Source organism: Seriola aureovittata, chromosome 15, assembly GCF_021018895.1.
Source record: "Seriola aureovittata isolate HTS-2021-v1 ecotype China chromosome 15, ASM2101889v1, whole genome shotgun sequence".
NCBI lineage: Eukaryota > Metazoa > Chordata > Actinopteri > Carangiformes > Carangidae > Seriola > Seriola aureovittata.
The window spans coordinates 3,117,628-3,140,295 of NC_079378.1; the positions used below are offsets into that span (position 1 = coordinate 3,117,628).

At 41.1% G+C, this 22,668-nt stretch overlaps 1 protein-coding gene and 2 non-coding genes across 3 annotated transcripts; 2 read left to right on the top strand and 1 right to left on the bottom strand.

Moving 5' to 3' along the window:
• The first annotated feature begins 210 nt into the window (after positions 1 to 210).
• trnad-guc (transfer RNA aspartic acid (anticodon GUC)) lies at positions 211 to 282 on the top strand. Its single transcript has one exon. It is a non-coding gene; the product is annotated as a tRNA-Asp (tRNA).
• A 230-nt stretch (positions 283 to 512) lies between these two features.
• On the top strand, positions 513 to 584 carry trnad-guc (transfer RNA aspartic acid (anticodon GUC)). The gene has a single exon. It is a non-coding gene; the product is annotated as a tRNA-Asp (tRNA).
• Positions 585 to 1,962: 1,378 nt separating this feature from the next.
• usp28 (ubiquitin specific peptidase 28) lies at positions 1,963 to 21,963 on the bottom strand. Its single transcript, XM_056398069.1, has 26 exons — positions 21,805 to 21,963; positions 19,703 to 19,780; positions 18,582 to 18,702; positions 18,380 to 18,467; positions 17,748 to 17,910; positions 14,623 to 14,709; positions 14,270 to 14,407; positions 13,297 to 13,367; positions 13,122 to 13,198; positions 12,894 to 13,042; positions 12,642 to 12,769; positions 12,412 to 12,507; positions 12,141 to 12,320; positions 11,790 to 11,998; positions 10,838 to 10,908; positions 10,368 to 10,596; positions 9,852 to 10,187; positions 9,462 to 9,604; positions 8,259 to 8,564; positions 7,498 to 7,593; positions 6,632 to 6,810; positions 6,117 to 6,195; positions 5,196 to 5,275; positions 4,741 to 4,864; positions 3,590 to 3,788; positions 1,963 to 3,394 (listed from the first exon to the last, which is right to left on the bottom strand). The coding sequence occupies exons 1-26, from the start codon at positions 21,847 to 21,849 to the stop codon at positions 3,219 to 3,221; spliced, it is 3,648 nt and encodes a 1,215-aa protein (XP_056254044.1). The 5' UTR covers positions 21,850 to 21,963; the 3' UTR covers positions 1,963 to 3,218.
• Between the last annotated feature and the right edge of the window lie 705 nt (positions 21,964 to 22,668).

A 22,668-nucleotide genomic window follows, 5' to 3' on the forward strand; every position in this document is an offset into this window, starting at 1 on the left:
AAAAATCCCTTTATCACAATAATAATAATAATAATAATAATAAAAATAATTGATACCATTGCACTACTTTTTGTCATCCTGAAATATTGCCGCATGAATTGTACTCCACTGCAGATTAAGTGAGAATTAATTTAACTGAGAATAAGTGAGAGTTCAGGTGAGAAACCTGTCTACTGATTCGTTGAATGGGTCACATGACCATCTTTTACATCCTCGTTAGTATAGTGGACAGTATCTCCGCCTGTCACGCGGAAGACCGGGGTTCGATTCCCCGACGGGGAGTATCTGACTTTTTTTTACTTCTGTGGAAGTAAAAATAAAAGGTTCCCTTTACCACATTGATAATATGAAAAAATAAGTGATACTTTTGCATCACTTATTTGTCAGCTTGAAATAATGCCGTATGAAATGTACTTCACTGCAGGGCAAACAAATAAATGTACCGGCTGTAAAATCCAGGTGAGAAACCTGTCCACTGAGTGCGTGAAAGTGTCACATAGATTCTTCCGCCTTCCTCGTTAGTATAGTGGACAGTATCTCCGCCTGTCACGCGGAAGACCGGGGTTCGATTCCCCGACGGGGAGTACTTTTTCAATTCCAGGTGGTAAATCTTTACTATTTAATGTTTCATTGGAACATATTCTGAAAGTCCACAAATAGAGAGAGAGAGAACTCGTGGAAAAAATATTTAGATCTCTTACTTAAGTAAAAGTAGAAAAAACTACACTTTAAAAATACATAATCTCACAAGTCCTGTATTCAAAACCTATGAGGAGTATGGATTTACTAGAGGTAAAATTTTTCATTGTGCAGCCAAAATATTTTTAATATTTAATATACAAATCATACATTTAACATATATATTTTAACATTTCTGAGCCAAATCTCAAAATTTTCCTATGCTGTGATTCTCTCAAATATGCTTCAATGAATCATAACTTTTGTAAATTAAAAACAAAAGCATAAAAATGTTTCTTTCTTTTTTTTTTTTTAATACGAAAACACAGCACCTCTTACCTTGGTCCTGACACATCCTACATCAGGGCAGTTAATCTACCCCATTGTAGAGTCTGACTCAGTATTATTGTCTTAATCTCAGGATAATTGTATTTTTGATGTGCATTTAAACCCGATTAATGCTAAAGACTTTATTTCCTGATGAAATAACACACTATTGTTGTACAGTATTACACACATACACAGAGATAAAAAGGGGCTTATGTGAATTTATGTGAAGATTATGTGTGCTGTTCCCAGCTAAAGCCATGAAAATAGCACAGAATCCCTGCAATTAAGATAAGGCAATGTAAAACAACTGCTAGCCATGCAGATACGACCAAATAGGTGCATAAGGAGGGGGGATCAATGGCAATAGAATTACTGATGGCCTAATCTCTGAAAATATTAAATTAACTTTAACAGTTAAAGGAGGAGGAAGGAAATATTCTATATTTCTATTAATGTCAACAGATCCAATTAAAGGACCAAAAATCAACAACGTTTGTCTCTAACTACTTTCTGGCTTCTCTAATCTGTCCCAATGGTTCTTGCCTATGGTGTAAATCTTTGAAAACTATACATTTAGAAAAGGCCCAGTAATTTCTTTTAACAGCTGGGCACTGCAGTTTTTAGTAAACTGCACTCAAACAGGAGTAAATAGAGCATTTGTTGGTTAGACATTAAGGTGCTCTGGAGAATATTAACGGCGGCAGGGCGATGTATGTGGGATTTACTCAAATTAAACTACAGCGCCTGAGTGCAATGTGGATTTGGTTTCAGATAACAACGGGGGAAACGCTATATCAGGCTTTGGCCCGTCTGACAACACCAGCGAGTTAGAGGGATGAATTCACTGACAATGAGTAACGTGTATGTAAAGTTATAACCAGCATTATTCTTTAAAGATATGAACTATCACAGACCTCATTATGAAGACAGTCAATAATAAAAGGAAAATACAGAGAGTATTTAAAACATTTATTGAGTATCATCACAGACTACAAGTGAAAAGGCAGTGTGAATTCGACAGCCAGAAATGGCTCTAACAGGAGGCGCCATGTTGCTGGTCTGAAAACTGTGATTTGGAGGATTCATTCATGAAACTGCTTTGCATCTGGGACACAAGATAAAATCCTTTTTTTTTATTTTTTTTCTATTGTTGTCCTGTGTTTGTCGTTTCATATTGTGGCTTACAGAGAAAAGGCAGAAAAGGCACATCTGTATCCGTAAGGTTCTGTCCACAGATGTACTGAGATCTGAGTGCGTTGTACAGAAAACCCTTAATATGTTTATGCATAATTGTACTGTAGACATCTTTCTGAGCTTTTTCTAGAGTCTGTTTAGGAAAAATACAAAGTAATATAAAACATATATTTAAAAAAAAAAAGCTAGTAAACAGTATCTGTTCCTGTGCAGTACAAATCTAGTGTTTCTTTTTGTTGTTTTTTTTAGCCCCATATAAAAGGCTTCATCGTGCGTTCACAATGCTTAGCAACACAATCAACAAATCATCCATCTAGTCACTCCCTGCAGAGCTGAGTGACAGTCTAATTGTTGCCAGTGTTTAAAGTTAACAAGTTTACCAGTCAGTAAAACACTCTGCAGAATCTAACGCGTCATTGTTCTGCTGATGTAATATCGTCTCTCGTTCAGCACGTTACAGCTACACACATCTTTACGCCTCTCTCTGCAGTTTTAAGAAACCACGTGAGGACGTAACGTGCTCTTAAGATAAAGTTAAGTCTGTGTTTTAACGTCAAAGAGAATCTGAGGGCAAAGAGTCTCTAACGTGCATGTGTTCACTGATATCTGGTCAATAAATAACTGTATGACGGTTGCCAGTTCTGCAGGTCATACGAGCCTCTTTTGCATAACCTGCTGCTGTTTTAAGGCCATTATGACTTTTAAAGTACTGTTAGTATTTTTCTTTTGAACACATGGGGCGAGAGGATGTAATTTGGGGTAAAATGTATGAATGCAGTAATGCTGTTGTAACGAGCACGTGCCCTGCCCCCACCCCATATCTACCCCTAATGAGTGCTTAAAGCTTGCTATGATAACATGATAAATGATATTCATGTGCAACACCAAACACCAGCAGCTAAAATGAAATACACAATGTGGCCTGCGGAAAACTACACGATGCTTCAGCCCCACAGTCGTTCAGCACATGAGCACGCGCGGTTGAAGGAAGTCGCTGGAGGGTCTCGTCCAGGACTTTACTTGACGGCGACTATGGAGGTGTTGTGAATGGACTCCATGACGGCGGCCAGGCGACTGCACAGGTCGTGGGCCTGGTTGACGTGGACTTTGGGTGGGTCTTTAAGCACTACTGTCTCAGTGGAACCGTCCAGAACTCGGGGAAGCAACTCGCCCAGCTTCACCTGTAATGAGTCTGGACACAGAGGAAGAGCAGTAGAAACGGGAGGTTTATTTTAGTGTCTTTTAGTTGAATAGATGAACATTGTTCTTTGGTATTAATAAGGAATTTTCTATTTCTATGTTGGACCTGGATGTTTGAAAGAGTTGAAAACTGAAATGTGACTTGTGACTATAAGACGTGCTGATGTGTTTGTATAACTCGTCGTACCGTCCATGTCCTGGCCCAGGCAGCAGCACCAGTGGCTGCGGATGCTCTCCATGGCGTCCCGGTCTTCCTGGGATAAAGCCGAGTCCCGGCTCATCAGGTGAAGGCAGGGGATTACGACCTCATCCATGATGGCGACGCCCTCCTCCACCTTGCTCTCCTCACCGCTGCAGAACAGCCGCGATGCGCTTTCGTTCAACGCCTGCATGGTGGAGGAGGAGGATGGAGAAGAAAGTTACTGTCAAGGTTTCCCCTGCATTTTCTTCAGTGTGTTTTATATTTTTATCTCTTTGCAACACAGTGCAAACTGGGCACACACACACACACACACACACACACACACACACACACACACACACACACACACACACACACACACACACACACACACACACACACACACACACACACACACACACACACACACACACGTCAGATATCCAATCAGCTACCTCATGTCGAGTAGGTAACTGATGCATCTTGATACATACAAGTTAGTGATAAAAACCTGATTTTCCATCCTCTTGTCTTATTGTTCCCTCACTTGGACGTTTAACTTTTGCTCTACAGAACAATGTGTTTGCAGAGTTTGAGGAGGCAGCTTTCACATCTTTCTGGTGTCAGAGGAAACGTCTCTCTCTGCTCTAAATCTGATTTTGATACACGAACATTTGAGCGTAGTTTGACATCACTAGTTAGTTTGGAAGCCAGTCACAGTGCAATGTACAACTTAAAGTCTCCAGTGCATAAAGTAAGACTGGGACTGAAACAGAAGCCGTCTCGTTCAGCAGTTAAACTTTTGTTTTTCTCTTGAACATATTTCTTTTCCACATCATGAAACTTCATTGTTTTCTCAGCTGCTGCTTCAGAGGTATAAAAAAAAAAATACTTTACTATATTTACCAAAATGACTGTAGTGGGCGACTTCTGGGAAGAATGTCAGGAAATGTCTGACAAACTGTTTTCAAATCATGACTGCTATGATTCTGATGAGCCCTGAAAATTTCCCTACTGCAGGCCAACACATCTACTTGTTAAGAAATACCAACATTTCTTTTTTAATTTATTGTTTTTCTAACCTTTATACTAGAGGAATAAGCTTAGTGCTCACACAGGAACATTCTGCAGTTCCACACAGCGACGGCCTTACTCACGGTGAGACATTTCCTCCTGTAAACCGCAATAAGAGACGAGTCCACGCCGTGCTTCTCTCCGTTCCTCAGCAGAGTGGCGTTGGTCTCGTACGCATGAGCCAGGTAGTTCAGCGCCTCACGCATCCTGCAGCAAACACACACACACACACACACACACACACACACACACACACACACACACACACGGCAACAGTCGCCAAATTAATCTTTAACCACTTTTGTTTTTTTATATGTAAACCAATTTAAAAGTGATTTTAAAAAAAGCAGAACACAGATGTTTTTAATTTGCAAGTCAAACCAAATTCAGTCACAATGTTCTTCACACGTCATTAAATGTGTAAATATGTGGATTTTCAGTCATAAAACATAATAAAAATGATTTCTAACAGTACAGTTGTTTTTTTAAACACACACACGACGGTCAGGTAGTGCAGCGGTGAGTGTTTGACACCTACTTCCCATGTTGGTAGTGCTCCAGCCCAGTCAGCAGGTAGACAAACACCGTCCTGAACATCCTGTAGTTATCATGCCACTGCTGTGAGAGGGCACACACACAACACACATCAATTACTGCTTCCTCTTTTAAAGAACAAGGCTTGTGATATTCTATATTTTTGTTATTGTTGATGAATCCCATGAAAAGACCAAAACCAACAGTGTGTCAGTTCGTCTCGCAAAAGTTTTAAAAGCACAAAACCCGCTCCTGGACAGGCAACTTGAGTGTCAAAAGCAAAAACGTGGTGGACACAGGAAGGCTAAACACATAGCTGCAGATACCTGCACTCAGAGTCTGAACTGCTTCTGTCTGGCCGTCGGTTCAGGGCCCCAAGGGCCAGCCGGAGCATGTATAAGAAGTCTTTTATTCACTATGCCATACAGTCATTGAACACAACATGACTACACCAGGAAACACTCGTTACTTGTCTTGTTATTTTATAAGATTTGTGCTCTTGTATTTATTGATTTAACCCATCTGTTGCTACTTGCTCGTTTACACTATTGTATGTTATATCTTTAATGCCGTGTGTTGTTATGTGGTCTGGTGTCAAGTTTATATTAATAATTTTGTATTCTTGTTATAACGAATGGTTTAAACCTGCAGTGTGTGATTGCTGCACAGTGCTGCCGTCACTCCAACCGTCTTGTCAAACACTTGTATAAGCACATAGTTCTCATTCCAGCTCGACCAAATGTCATTTAGTCGACACACTCCCTGCAGGAATTCCAACCACGCAGACCCACATACACTCGTTACATTAGAGCCTCTGTCATAGAGTGTAAACAATGAAGAATGTATTCTAGAAAATAAGTCAGCTATCTATCAAGGGCAAAGTGGAGGCATTTCAGAGGTGATTCTTAAAGGCTGCAGACAGTACCAAGTATTCATCCATGTCCATGTCTTCTGGCTTGATGAGGCGCAGCTTGGCTCGGGCTTCCCTCATGATGCTGATGGCCCTGCATGCACATAAAGGACATATGAAGAGATCTTATGCTTCTAAAATACAATTGGGTTTATACAGGAACATTCGCACCAGGGTGCAGATCTCCGGTCTGGACACTAGATGGTGCAATATGCATGCTGTATGCTCTACTGTTTATGAGTAAAGCCGTCTTTCCAGCCACGTTTTAATTTCGTTACTCACATACTTCTGCAGAAACCTGTTGAATATTGTCTGTTTTCTGACAAATCACTTTCATCCTGTTTCCTAATTCTTTCAGCCTCACAACTTGTTTTAATAAAATGTCCAACAACAGAGGTTTCACCTTAATCTCAGGGTTTTTGCTTCATTTTCTTTTATAGTGTCAATTTCATCCAGTATTTTGACAATTTGAAAACTTGATCACATGTAATACACATCACAGGGCCGTTAGTTTGTTTATCTGTGTGCACCTCTCATCGAAGCTCAGGTTGCGGTCCGTAAACTGCTCCAGCAGCGTCCTCTCGATGACGCGCTTGGGTGCCTGGTTCTGGAAGAAATAGACGAGAGCGTGCTGCAGACGAGCATCTTCCTGGGGCGTCGCCTCCTCCTGGGAGAGCTCATACAAGCGGGAATACTCCTCGTGGAAGGCCTGAGGGGAACCGTAGGGGGAATTTTAATATTTCAGTTAGCAAACATGGAACAGCATGAGGACGCATCTCATCTGATTCAACCCTCACAGTGACCAATACACCTCAGAATGTCAAGTACACATAAACAGGTATACTGTGCCTTTGGGCTTCAAGTATGAATTCAAGTATCTTCTCATGTGAAAGAGAGCAAATAGGTTTTTTAAACTTTTCACTGGTAGACAAATGTGTCTGAGTATTTTTTGTGTTTAAAATGTGGGGATTATTCAGATCTATAAGTCAAAAGACGAGCTTAAAACTCTCTTCTTATTATTGACTTTGACCTTCTTTAGCTGTGGAATACCATGGACTATAAAAATTCATGTCTATCATTTAGAGAAAGAAATCTGAGAGGCTAATGGTCCTTCTAATGATTACGATTAATACTGCTAATTGTTAATACAGTGTATGTTACAACCTGCAGTTGAAAATGAAGGAGGAAAGCCCTCAGGGATTCTACTGCAGCCAATAGGAATCTTAAAATATCCTAATGTTTTTGCGTTTGTGACGTGATTCTCATACATATATAAGAAAGGCGTAACTATTTATAACCGCAGATAGAGAATGTTTTACTCCAGAGACTCTTGAATCCAAAGCAGTGACTTTAACGTAGTGTTGATGTGAGGTGCGAGGACCCTCGGAGACCACACCTTGATGAGGCCGGCCTCAGGGCCTTCCTTGTCGAAAGTCTGTCGGGCCTTGGCGATGGCTAGAATGACGCCCTGCATAGCCGGAGTCAGCATCATCTGGGAAATGACACAGCAGTGAAGAAGAGTGGTTACAAAGCAAACAGGTTACTGACAGCTAGAGGCGTAACGGCTCATGTGTTTGTGCCGTGCCGTTCGGTACGTTGTGATTCAAATGCAGGAGACATTGGTAGTGTCAGTAGATCTGCTCTTTCTGGGGTCGTCCAATTTGAAATCATGGCCAGTTTGCCACGTTTCTGTTCATGAGTTAAATTCATAATTAATTCAATTTTTTAAAATCTTTTTCATGTCTTTTTTTGTGAGTATTGTGTACCGTTACACCCCTACTGTCAATGGCAGATTGAGAACAACAGAACCAAGAAATACCTCCATTATTTAGAATTTGAGTCATATACTAATCACTTATTCCTAATTTTGCTGTATTTTAAATCCAATAACAGTAAAGCCTTCCTAATCTATTCTATTTTATTCTGTTCTTACCCGTATCAAAGTCAAACTATCTAGGAATGAAAACGTTAATAGCGTCTGTGTAACATCTCCGTGTACTGAGCTGCTGCAAGTGTATTGTTTTTCTGTGTCATTGGTGGGAAATTCCACAACAAAGAAAGAAAATAAAACTGCAAAACAGCAAGATTCAAATGTCAAATCTTTCAGCTAAGTCAATATTGTTATTGATTTTATATCTCGTTATGAAATGCACTTACTTCTTCGTTGTATCCATCGGCATCGGCCCTCACCATGATCCTGCCCACGTTGGGGATCTCCACTTCGGAGACCTCGTTCTCAGTCTGTCGCTGTCGAGCCGGGACCTCCACCTCCTCCTGCTGCTGCTGCTGCTGCTCCTCGACTTCCTGATCTGCCGCGTGTTCGGGAGCTTCTCTGGAGGCCTCTGGTTCACCTTCAGCATCAGCTTCAGCTTCAGCGCTGAGGTTTGCCACCTCTGTGACATCCTTCTCCACATGGAGGTCAGATGGTGCCGGGTCACTGAGCTCTGCTTCGGGGCCAGGAGTCTGACAGAGAGAGATTTAAGGATAAACATGGCTATGCCTTTAATCCTTCCATTATCTTTATCATCTCGTCCTCTTCAGCGTTTTGAGCGTCTCGTACCTGCCCCAGCACACTTAACCTACACATCTGAATGCATTATAAAAACCTGTGAGAGATATTAATACATATGGAAACTGTCAGGTCATACACAGTCTACAGCGTGTCTTTTTATTTTAACTCTCTCTCTCTCCCTGGATTACTTGTATCCAGTGAAAGGCCGGTTATTATATGTAGTCAGGCGGTTGATCAGCTGCAGCTCTGTACGGTTGGAGATAAACTCAGGGAGGAATATACACTCACATGTGTCGAATCAATACATCACCAGGACATGAGTGGTAATGCAGTGGTTAGCAGTTATTATCTTAGCTAAGTTGCCGGTTTATTTAATGGGACAGCCTACGATAAACCCTACATTTAAGAATCTTATAATCAGTTTTGTTGACACTGTGCTGGAGGAGCTGATTCAGCTCCACAGTAATTTTACAGGCTGCAGCTTGTTTCTAACAATAACAAATCGATAACAACAAAAACTTTAAATTATAAGGTAAAAATGATTTGATACGTCTCTGAACAAGCTACTGGATACCAAACAATCAGTTGATGTCAGTAATTACTCCTGACCTTCACTCTATCTGTACATTGCTCTACACCCGGCCTGACATTAAGCCAACACTTCCATCACTATGCTAAGTGGTGAAATGAGATCCTTGACCCAGATGTACACACTTTATTTCTGTGGCCTAGAATCTCTGACCCATATTCAACACTGGGGTGTGTGTGTGTGTGTGTGTGTGTGTGTGTGTGTGTGTGTGTGTGTGTGTGTGAGAACACCAGGGCGGGGTGTCACGGACTTGCCCTACCTGACTCTCCAGCTCCTGCTCCTGCTCAGCTGAGGCGGAGCTCTCACTGGGCCCCGGGGTGTCGGTGACTGCTGCACTGCTGCTGTCGTCTGGCTGGCAGCCAGGGCTCTGTGGTGGTGGTGCTGGTGTCAACTCTGATTCTTCTGGGGGCAGAGGAAGACATGACAGAGGCTGAGAATGAACATGCATGACACACATATAATATAATATAATAATTTACTAGAGAATAATCTGTGAAGTTTTGGTTAAAATCCAGGCTATGTGTAGTTTACATTAGTTTACATGCACAGTGGCAATTACAGTCATTACTATATGTTTTTATTTGGAGTGATAGGATGATTGAAAATAACTTAAAGCTTATTAAAACCTCTCCTCGTCACCACTACACACCTTCAGGCTTCTCACTGGGCTCGGGCTGCGGATCCTTCTCAGCTTCTGGTTCTGGTTGTGGCTCTGAAGCAGCTCCCTGGTCCGGCTCTTCAGCGGACGGTCCGGACTGAGGTGCTGGCTCAACAGGCGTTTGCTGTGTATCGTCTGGACCGGGATTCGGGGGCTCTGCGGACGCCGTAGACTCTCCCTGCGGGGCTGCCGTCTGACAGAACTGCTCCTCCCATTCGCTGAGCTCCTGCTGGAACCAGCGGTTGTCCTCGTGGACGTAGCGCCTGAGGATGGGCGGCAGGGAGTCCATGCCGAGCAGCACCTGGCCTGTCTCATCATCTGTGTCTTCTGGGTAGGTGGGAGGTAGTTAGACCTCATGTGCACATATTGACCATTAAAACCGTTTTTCATAGAAACGACAGCAGAATTAATTAACGTTTACACGGTCCCCAGTCCGTTTATAAGACCGGTTCCTCTTTGCTGTATCACAGTATCGTTCATTGAAACACATACAGTATGTAGATGTACCTGTAATGAGGTTGGGTAGCCTGTCATCAATGTACATCAGGCAGTAAGCACTGGCGTTGGTCATCCCCCCGAACGAGTCTCTCTCCAGCTCATCCCATGATGATTCAGTGATGCTGATGTCATTGTACTTCATCCAGCGCTGGTTGGCGTGGTCGTAGATGTAGGCCCAGTAATGACCCGCTGACGCCTGGCCTTCATGGACGAGCACTGCGTGGAGTCTGTAGGGAACCTGAATAACAGCAGAGCGGCAGAAAGCACTGACTGCATATTGTATAAAATACTGAAACCTACAATATCCAAATATTGAGAGCAGACTGCGCAGCTCTAAGTTCACTGCATCTGTTCACATCACATTATTTTCTGTTTGTCCCTGCAGATCAATAAAGGTTCCTCTAATCTCAACCAATGTATTTCTACAGCTGCACATGAAACGTATGTGTCAGAGTGAATTGGGTCAGTGTAAGTCTTACCTGGCAGAGACTGTTGTCTGAGTACATACCCTCGAGCTTTTGACTGAGCCTGTCAATGCTGGCCTTTAGCTCTGACACACACACACACGAATAAAAACCCAGAAGAAAAACAAAGGAATGAATACAGTGCACCTACAGACATGAATTACTTTGGCCCTCTTTTTATTCTTCTACCTATTATTGGAGTTTCTCCAACTGGGATTCAAGTCAGGGGAACATGACTCAACTTAACAATTCACATTTTCTGTAATTTATTGTCTGGGATGAGCATGAGTCACAGTCAGCTGAGAGGCATGGAAACACTGAGGTCTATTTTAGTGCAGGTGTGCAGCAGTGCAGCAGCGAAGTGGCATTTTCCTACGGCACACTAGAGGTTATTTATAATTATATAGCAGGTATTTATAAACCAGGTATTTTGGTGGAACAAAGTGGGAGAAGAAGCGCACTAAAGGATGAGCCTTTGGCAAATTGTTTTCATTTCATTGTCAAGATTAACCACATTCTGCACGACTGCATTGCATGTAAACACAGCTGTATATCATTTTTAATAACAATTAAATAGCTAATTAAATTACTAATTAACCAAAAAAGACGAATTAAATAAATAACAATAAAGTCAGTGTAAGGTTAATGTATATTGCTTGCTTTAATTTACTATAATTCGCTTTCAATTCTGAAATATATTATCCAAACAGAAGCACAGAATCACACTGATTTGCACTGAACTCATGATGGACTTTTATTTTGAAATATTACAAGAGACTTGCTGTGCATTGTGGGATAGGGAACCCTCAGTAGTAAACAACAGTTAGTGTGAAGCACACGTGCTCGAGGTCACAGCTTTGTTTGATTAAAAAACTGCTCTTACAAAGCAAAGTTAATCTGACTGTATATGAAAACCGTGTTAAAAGCAACGTTAGTCTGTATATTATGAGTATTTGCATAAGCATACCATTGATATCATTCTCTACTTCAGTCCTCCAGCGCTGGAGGCAGGTCTTCACAAAGTGGAGCTCTTCCTCAGTGATGCTGTGTGGCGCTGGGTGCGGCGGACAGTCGACTGGGTGTCTGCACTGGGTGAACGGCTTGTATATGGGGGTCCGCTGGCAACTGGAAACACTGGAAACCAGGCCCTCGGGTGAATCTGTGTCTTCAGGAGCACTGAGGGCGGCAAGAACAGCATTTTGGGATCCAGGATTTAATATGAGAGAAACAAAACATAATGAAGGTGCATGTGCGATGTGGACTATCATCTGCACAGTCTGTGAAGTCTGTTGACAATATATTATTCTGTGTACTCCACCTGTTGTCTTTGGAGTTGGGCTCACTGAGGCCATTGCTCGCAGGAGTCGGTGAAGACGCAGCGAGTCTCAGGTCTTCAGCTGGGGAAACGCTTGAGGGTTTGGTGGTGGCGAACTCCAACACAAACTGCAGCATGTCCGCCAGAGGATACTTGGTCGGTCCTGAGCCGTAGTTCTTGTAGCTGCGAATGGAGACGTGAGACGATTAGTCTGAGACTGGTTCCCACGTTCGTGAGTTTTAAAGTCGGATCTCAGCTTTAACAGGTGACCTACCATTCAAATTTCTGTTGGAGGACTGCAAGTTGCTCCTTGAGTTTTTTCACCTCTCCTCTCCTCTCATTGGTCTGTTCTATGTTTTTGTGGAGATATCTGTGCACGAAAAATCAGGTAATACCTAATAATTGATCAGTGTTGAAACATTTCAAACATTGTTTTAACGTGTGATCCAAGACGCGGACGTCACCACATTCACTCTGTGATTGTGTTATCTGCACAAAGCTCACCTGTCCATGTAAATGATTTGTGGGAACTCCAGTTTCTTGTGTATCTTCTCGGGACGACCGAGCTGGGTGTTGAATTCAAATCTGGACAGTTCAAATGTCAGAACTGGTGGCAACGTTTTGAACCATCTCTGCAACCAGGAGGAAACGCAAACAAACAAAGTCTGAGCACAGCATCAAACTGCACAAACACTGGAGGAAAAAAGACAAAAGCAGATAGAAAATTCTCAGATGTCAGATGATAAAGCTGTTCACCTCGCGGCCAGATGTAACGCCGTGATCTGAATGCAGCGATTCAATCTCCTTCTCAACCATGGCGCCTTCTAGGCATTCATCCAGGTTGTTGAAGCCGTTGACTTGAAGGGGGTACTGGCCGAACTGCTCAGTGTTACATAACGTCTTACCTAAACAGAATCGCATAAATGTGAGTGACTGAGAAGAGAATTGACATTGATTATCGATTAGCGTCACAAAAAACCACACCTTCATGTCTTCGTTCTGTCACAAAGGTGCCGTAGAAAAGCTGCACCATGGGGTTGTGCTGTTTGTCTTCAGCGCTGCTAAAAGTGAAACATGACGAAACATGTTTATGTCATTTAACAGAACAGAAAACCAATGAAGAAGAATCGTCATTAACCATGGATGAACTGTAACTTACTTTCCACTGGCAGCCAGCTGAAATGCATCCTCCAGCCAGTCGAGGAGTTTGTGGGAAAACTCACTGACATCCTGAAACGAAGACATCAGAAAATAAAGTTCATTCTCTCTTGTTCTTTCTCTTCTCTGCGAGGCAAGTTTATTTACACAGCACCAGTCAGACATGAGGAAATTTAAAAGTGCTTTACAGAGGCATGGAAATACATTAAAAACAGAACATTAAGATCAAGACAATCACTAAAAACTAATTTGAATAAATAAAAAAATCTTAATCGGGTAGGAAACCACCGTTTTTGAGATTGCACAGGTGTATGACCAATTGTTTAACGCATGACCGCAGCTCCACACTAAGGCCACGTGATGACAACTGAGCTGTCTCCATGGCAACTGAGCAGACTCCATTTGCTGAGAAGGACTGCGAGCAAGTGAGATTAAACGCAAATTACACACTGCACACCCCAGCTGAAAGGCAGTTAAAAAAAACAAAACAATAGATAAATAAAATCTTTTTTTAAAAAGCATCATTAGAGAGATGACAGGGAATGAGGGAGAGAGAAACTGGGGACTTTTCTGTTTGTGGTCAGTGTCTTAAACCCTAACCTGCAGATGTGGTAGCTCAAGAACCAGAGTTAAGACACTATTTATCCTCCTGACACACAAATAAAAGCCTCAGTTCTTTATTAGAGAGAAGGAAAAAAATTGAGTGGAGGGGAGGAAATCACAAGAGCGAGAAAGTGGAGACCATCAAAGAAAAACTAAACAGAAACAGAAATAACTTTATTACAAGGTCTGTATTTCATTCTGTTTAATTATCAGATTAAAGAAACTCAGAGCAACACTGAAGCTTATGGTCACCAGAGAGCTGAAGTGTCCAACAGGCCTCTGGGTAAGAACAAGTGAACCTTGAGTTAACATGTTTTGGTAAAAGATGAAAACTGTGTGTGTGTGTGTGTGTGTGTGTGTGTGTGTTGTACCTGTTGGGCCTCGTTGGTCCTGAAGGCATCTCTGAGTAACTCCACTGCAGCAGAGGGATCTACAAACCTGCGGGTGGAGCCGACCATGAGGGCGAACAGGCAGCGCAGCTCCTGCATGAAAGCTATGTTCCTCTTGTCCTATTAACACACACTCAGAGTCACTCTTCTTCCCCGAGGTTATGTTTATATTACAAAAAATATCTCAACAGCTTGTGTGTAATCAGTGAAAAATGAATCTGTATGAATAACAAACAAGCAAACAAAAGGTCTTTCTGCTGGGAATGGCATTGACAGAGCAACCCACTGTTGTGTGAAGGAATCCTTGTACGTGCTAGTGACAGGAGTTTACTCACAGAGTGGCTCTTACACTTCTCCAGGATTCGCTCAGACAGATGGTAGTTGAGAACCAGCCTCCTGAACACAGGCAGGTGGAACAATGACTGCAACAAGACAACAACACAACAAGGAGCATTAATCCGGCCTCCCGAGGTCAAGGTCAGACGCTGGGAAATCAAGATTATCAAGGCCTGGCGCTGTAGTGGTGGTCTAACTTGGAATGATCATAAAAGGAAACACGGACAGATGTGAAGCACGTTCCTTGATCAGAATGAAATATGGTTCTCTGTGCATCAGCTAATGTTTCGTCAGTTATATTTAGCTACTTAGCGTAACACATTTGCAGCAGACAAACTTCCATTTAACTGAGCAATATGCAAAAACATCCACAATGCTTCATTTATCTGATTTTTTGCACTTTGGATATTTGCACTTGGCCATATTGTGATTTCATTAATATTTTGATTAATCATTTAACCCTTTAACACATGGATTTAGGTTAAAATAAACATGAGGTTTTGCAGTTCCTCCTGCAGGCTCCCAGCTAAAAGAAGTTTGAGGTTCTTGTTAATCTTGTAAATGTCTAAAGTTATGAGGTTAAAATGGTTCATATGATGGATTTTACTATTATTATCTTTGCACAGTGGAGAGCCTTATTATTTCACATGTCAAAGTTCAGTCAGATTGAAGTGAACAAAGTGGGACGGCTTCATGATCAGAAGTGAATGTCTCACCTCTTTTCTTTTTTTTTGTGAAATGGGTGAAGCACAAATTTCAGTCTGCACTTTAAAATCTAATATTTCATTGATAAGAGGTGAAAGTAATCTTAATACAAAAAATTGGTTGTAAAAATTTTAGGAGTTGGAGGATTTTTCCATTAGTTTTGATAAAGTCACAGGTTTTTATTAGATATTAGACACAGTGCAGCTTTAGGCCCTCAGCACTGACTTCACTACTCAGCTGTGCTGCTTGCCGCTTTATCAAAGTCATCCCTGTGAGTTACTAAATTATCTGACATATTCAAAATTGTCTCCAAGAACTAATAAAATAAAATCTTTCCTCTGCCTTTATGGAGATAAGACAGGAGGAAGGAAGTTTTGCATTCATTTCTGAATTTCAATCTTGTTCTGCGTCAATCTTCTCAAGAACACAGCTTGATTCTTTGGTCAAATTAAATATTTTTTTATTTTAGTTTACACATAACAGCCAAGCACAAACACGACGCCACTTTGTTATTCCACGCTTGTGTTTCCCATGATAAACTAAATGCATTAATACCAGTCAGTTAGTCTTATGTGTCATGTGTGGCGGCGAGTGGAGCTCCTGAGCACTTATGAATATCTAGATACATATTTCCCTCTGAGTGGGAAATTCAATTACAGCTTATCTCAGCTTTACTGTAATTTATACCACAAAAGGATAATAGAGGGATAATGAACAGACAATTGAATCATGTGGTCACTCGGCCTCGATCTGATAGCGTAATCACTTCTTTTTTTGTTTTTTCTAGGGGAGACTGCTTTATCATCGGGCTGTGTTGACTCTACAATAGGAAATTCATCTGTAACAAACAGCATCAACAGCAGAGAATAACAAAACAAAAAGGGGGCATCATCTGAGTACAATTGGTATTCAGACAACACCGCCTCATTTTCTCATTTCTAGTTGCAGATAATAACCCCTCTCCTTCGGGGGGTTTGACTTCTAAATCGATGTAGAAGCATCTGAGTTCAACAGAGACAAACAATCACCGTCTCTTTGCCGTCCATTTCGGGGCTCAGACTAGGAAGTCCGCCGCTCGCTCCATCATCACTCGCTATTTAATCATCCACACGGCCTGTGCATCTCAATGAGGGCTCGGGTTTCCACCGAGCCACCTGATAGGCCTGACTAAACTCAGTCAGGAATGGACTCGTAATAGAATTAGCAGCTCAGAGAAATACAGCATGTTCTCATTGAACAGGAAGATGCCCACACATTTTTTTTTTTTGTTTTTGCTTCTGATGTTTAATTCTATTTGCCCGGCATACAAGCTGATGAAAAGGCGAGATTCAAAGCTCAAATCTCTTTGAAGTCGCGGTGTTCCTGCTGTCACTTTAAAAGCACGGTCGATACTGAGCTCACAGGGGACACAATTTTGAACCAGGTCACAGAAAAAAATACAAAAAAACAGATCACTAAATATTAAACCGTGCTTGTGTGTGTGTGTGTGTGTGTGTGTGTGTGCTAATTTTACAGGTTATAGCGATTGGTGAGAGCCAAAAAGACAGTTGCTACCTGAATATGTGGCTGGACACCTCTGAGAGACTAAAGTTAGAAATCTGGGACGGCAAACAAGTCTATAAGCGTTTGTTGAGCCAAGTGAGAGCGCTAATTTAAGTCTGTTAGAACAGGTGGGCACTTACAAGGAGCTTAGTGCACTTCCCAGACTGTTTGCTATAGGTGTGCACAGTAGTAGCTGTATTATGAATTTCATACTTTTTTTTGCACAGAGGCAAGAGAAAAGGAAAAAAGGAAAGCAAGCAGACGTACCGTGTTGTTTCCTTATGCATGTGTGAAAACATACTACAGCAGATATAAACTTAACAAATTAACTATAAAAAGCTTTCACTGATGTTGAACGCTTTGTTCTGTAAGTAAACATTTACTGTAATCTAGATTCAAACAAGCTTCAAGTTTCCACTGCCACAAACACACTTATATCATTTCTTACAGTCATTTTTCCATATAACTTTTAAATAACTAAAACTTATTTTAAGCTTATTTTTCTAAATATATACAGTAAACCAAACTTTGAAAATAATTCTACAAAGTCCCTTTCTTGTGGATAGTTAATTATAAATGAATATTATTATTAATTGAACAATGCCAGTATAAGATTTGTTTAGTAAATCGTTTGGCAGAAATGTTAATTAACCAATTTCACACTTACTACATGTCACACATTTACCTACGTTTGTAAACAAATGCATGTAAGTATTGTTTTCTGTCTGCACCACAATGTCCTTGTTTTAGTTGGTTGTTTATCATGTGTTTTTAGAAGGAAGAGGGGAACCGTGGGTAGTATCTGACCAACCGCAGCTGACAAACAGTTTCTTGTAACCAGTCAGACTGATTCCCACCTGGCCCTGCTCATTCTCACCTGTATGACGGCACTGAACCAGCAGGTGTTTCCCACGTTGCGAATGCCAACAGGCCAGTCGTCCTGACGGATCCAGTCTGCAGGGCTGCACATCTCATTCTGGGCTTCGCATCTTTTCCTTTTCATCCTTGCTGCATTCTCCTCCGCGCTGGCCTCCAGAGCCCTGTACAACATCACATTACCCATTTGAAAGCACCGATTTGACAACTCTATTAAACACAGGTTGACTTAGTTAGATTATCTGTCCTCTGCATAGGCTGTATAATAAAACCTTTGTGTGTTAAATCTGACTGAAATCAGCACAGCTCATTCATTTTGTAGGTATTTGGTCATAAATCAAAGTAATTCTGTTTGGACATTTCACTCTGAACCTTTTGGTGGCGCCACAAGAAGAATCAGAGGTTCAGCAAAGTCATTACATTTTCTACTTGCATCTGTTGTTCTGTGTGTTTTTGTTAAGCATGGACTGTCAGTTGTAGGCAGTGACCTTTGCTGAAAGTCTTGTCTACTGTATGTAATAATAATAATAATGATTTTGTTTATAATGTAGGCAGTTTGTGAGCCAGAGAAGAAGAAAACTCACAAGACTCCAGAATCACCGTTTTTAAAAAGGTCATCAGATTTTCCTGTACCTGTGGAATTCCCTCTCCTCCTCCTCGGCATTGTGGGACTCCTGCAGGCTGAGCTCTATGGCGGTCTGCAGTTCGTCTTTACGAATCCCTGAGGAAACAGACAACAGGGTGACAGAGGGGATCCCACAGTTCTGGTTTTAATATCATTTTCATATTTGACACTAAACTGAATGCATCCAGCCCGTTTCGTCCCTCGCTGTACCTTTTTGGCCCTCCCAGGCTTCCTCAGAAGTCTTTAACTCCTGCGGTTCTCCGGGATCCTGAACCTCCGCGGTCTGTGTTGTTAGCAGTCCAACAGCATGTCCAATGTCACCCTGACTGGCCTTAAAGGGAAGAGATAAGGAAATGATAAGGGCAGATAGGCAGCACGTGCCTCTCCCAAATGTGTGAGCTCCTGCTGTCTCTCTGTCTGCCCCTGGTACAACACCAGGTTGGATGATGTCTGCACCGCAGTCAGCCAGTCTGTTTATTGCACTCTTTGTCAATTATCACTTTTATGAGGTTCCTATTAACAAGCTCCCAGGGATTTTTTAGACTGCAGTTCTGTTTGAAAACATAAGCACTGTGCTGGGGTGGAAATTTGGCACCCTGGGGGAGCTTTGAATGTAATCAAAGACGGTTGACATTAATTACACTTTAAGAACAGCTTCAAGTGTGGCTCTAGAAATGGATTGCCATGGTATCTTGTGCAGATGTAAATTTTCCTCCGCAGGATAAATCTCAAAATACTCAAATGCTCATGACATCATAAACCCGGTAGATGGATGTATACTGTAGGTCACCAAAGAACCATCATCTGGACAGTTTTTACATTTAATTAACCAAGATTGTCGAGACTCAAAAAGAAAGTGAACATCAACTTTTTATCAATTTTGTCATTAAGCTTTCATCTCTAGAGTCTCACAGCGTCTCTAGTGCGACTGGAGTCTCTTAGGTATGCTTTAAATTAAATTTCTTAATCAAGCAATATTTTTGAAGTAAATATTCATTGAAACGCCTCGAAGAAATCTTCACTTCAATAACTTCACTGCTGTTTGCAGGAACTGAAATCATATCATCGAAGGGGAATAGAGGAGAAGTTTGACTACTGATGTATTTTACATATTAACTTCTTTTTACAACTCAACCAGGACAAATCTAAAATTTCAATCATTTGTTCTAAAGCTCAGAGAGAGAAATTGGTGATGAAGTCCCGACATTGGTTTACTGTCAGCTTCTGTATTAATTTTGAAATTCTTTTACTCTGGCAAAATCAACTTGTTCTACAGACAAAATGAAGATACGATTATCAATTGTGATCCGTGATGGTGTCTTATAACTTACATTCAAGGCTTTGTAGAGAATCTGTGGATCCTGGATGCCAGTGATCTCCCTCAGCTGGTTGATCAGCATTTCGCTCTGCTGAGGGAAAGGATTGGACACAGGGAAAAGAAGCTTGAGATCCTTCTAGGTGACATTTCCTTTGTGGCGCTCACATAGTTTGGGTTAGTCATGGACAGTTCTACCTATTTTCTTCCACTGCCCGTCCATAAAAAGTAGATTTATTATTTTAAATTTTCAAACTAGCCTGTGTAATACATGACCGGAGGAGACCTGACGATAAAAGTAGGCCTCATCCATAGTTTGGGCTGACACAACATGGGGTATATATGGAGCTGAAGGACAAATGCCCAAATGCCAACCTGTTGAAGTTGGGTCAGGAAAAATTCAGTGGGTTTAATAAGCAGCATTAAAGGAATAGTTCCACATTTTGGGAAATTCACTTATTTGCTTTTCACAGTGGGTTAATCATACCGTCATATATGAGAACCGATTGCCAAGCAAACAGCAAAGACTACAGGACATTAGGTTCAGGTTCATGTTACTGATCCCAGCCAAGAAATAGTCTGACACCATTACATTACAAATTGATGTTTTTGTAAAGATTAAACAAACGAGATATACAGTGTTAATTTGTGAGCTTCAGAGGTGCTGGTAGGTCGATTTCTGTTACTGTTGTGGGACAGAGCCAGGATCTGTGGGCTCCTGTTTCCAGTCCTTGTGCCAGGCTAAGTTAGCTGGGGGTGGCCTCATATTTACTGTACTGACATGAGGTATAAATCTTTCCACTTCACTTGCTGTAAATATGCAAATATGTGTACTTCCCAAAATGTTTAATTATTCCTTCAATGCAGTTATTTATGATTAGAACAAAGGTTTTATCCATGAATGCTCATCTGGATTTGACAAGCGTATCCTTTCTGGGGGAGACATGTTGAATAAACCATTTTATCCTGCTACTGCCTTTAAACTAAAATACAGAAATGTACTGCGATCAGCTGTGCGCCACCTCACCAAACATGAACTCTCGCAGGGCGTCGTATGTTTTGACCTCATAGACACAAGAAAGAAATAACATGAGTCTGCTGAGTGAGAGGCGCTATATAAAGCCTGCTACCCCAACAGCAGGTGGACATGTCAGGGTATCTTTCTGACACACATACACACACAGGAAACCAAGAGCAGGCTGACCAGACTTATATGGAGTCCAGGGGCTATCTGAGACCCTGTCGGTTAGCCTCTATTTTAGGCTGCTGACATGGATAGCACAGGCTTCTGTTTATCATTCCACTCACCATGCCACCAGACCTGAGTGACAAAGGCACTGGGTGTCTCTCACTCACTCTCTCTCCCTCTAACACACACACACACACACACACACACACACACACCTCCTGTCAATACCAAACAGAAAACAGATGCAAACAAATATGATTTTTCAAACACCACAGAAGTTATACTGAATGTAAACCCTTACCATCTGTATATAACTACATTAAAGGCTTGGCTTTGCGTAATAAATGGGTGGCTGGAATAGTTAATTAAGAAGGCCTGCTGGCTGTTGGATGGATACAGAGCAAAGTACTGATTTAAATCTAAATGTTACACTCTAGAATAACATCTAAACAGAAATGAAATGTTTTACAGCCTGTAGGCAATCTGTAGAATATATATATATATATAAATAAATAAATCCATTAATACATCTATGTATCAAGCATTTTTTTAGTCATATTAACTGCTTTAGTTACTTATTTTAAAAGCCAAATGAAGCAATTTAGAAAAGAAGCTAAGCTTTAAGATAGTCCACTGCTAGCTAAACCTGCTAGCTTGTGTTTAAATTAAATAACAGCGGTTTGGTGTATTTCATGTCAGCCAAAGTGTTTGCTAAAAATGATTAAAGTTGTTTTTTCTACACTGTTTTACATAAAACAATATAAAATTCAACTTTAAAACTCCGTATTTTTAAAGGCAGATTCGGGCTTTAGGATTCAGTCCACACACGCTCAACGGCTGGGTTAGTGGTTAACGTTAGTTCTTCAGGCATTCCGACGCAAACATGTCACTTTAACGTTAATAACGGCCCCATCATCCTTTGCGCTCACCGAGTTCGTTGAGTTTTCTCCATTTTCAGTCTGTTCAGTTTTCATTGCAGATTAAAAAAATAAATAAAATAAACCCTGAATTTTGTTCCTGTTTTCCCCCAAATGTTCTCTCAGCCCTGACACCGAGTCACACCAGCTCCATCTGTCAAGCGCCACAGCGACCAGCCAGCGGGCGCGCGCTCACCTGTCAAAAGACAAGCGCGTGCACGAGAACGATCGCTGACATTAACGCGCGCGCTCTCGCGGCATTTCCTCACGTAATACAACACGTCCAGTGTCTGAGACAGAGTTGAACTATTTCAACCCTCACCCAAATTACTTTACATCATGTCTCTGTACTGTAAGGTGATTTCAGCTTATACTTACTTTTTTTTCCTGATTCATAACTGTTATAGAAGTAATAATAATTATTGGTTTGGTAGTCTAATTTACAAATGATCTGCTGATTAAAAAACAAACAAACAAAAAAACAATTTTCAATATGAGTTTGAGAAGTTTATTTTAGTTTTTCCATTATATTTCCCACTTATAGATTTAAAGATCCATAAAGATAATAACTACTAATATTTTGTTCTTGATGTAATTGAGTTTCTCAAAAAACTTTCTTTTACTCTTAAAGTGAAACTGATCTTTGATGATTCAGAAATGCAAATAAGTGAACCATAATCTAAATTTAAATCTAAAAAGTTATAATAAAAAAAACAAAACAAATATATTTGAATATATTCTACAAACAAGATACTCTTCAATCTTCACTACTGCCACAGGAACCCCATATAGACTATACTGCAGGCACACTCTTCAGTTGCATTTTAATACCGTACAAACTGATGGTTGTAATATTTCAACCTATTAGCACCTTAA

Bases quoted from the DNA above. Each gene is read 5' to 3' on its own strand.
- usp28 (XM_056398069.1), bottom strand. From the start codon at position 21,849: ATGAAAACTGAACAGACTGAAAATGGAGAAAACTCAACGAACTCG. The intron at 12,321-12,411 runs GTAGGTCACCTG...CTCCATTCGCAG, and splicing joins CTCCAACAGAAATTTGAATG to CTACAAGAACTACGGCTCAG. The intron at 10,909-11,789 runs GTATGCTTATGC...TGTGTGTGTCAG, and splicing joins AGTAGAGAATGATATCAATG to AGCTAAAGGCCAGCATTGAC.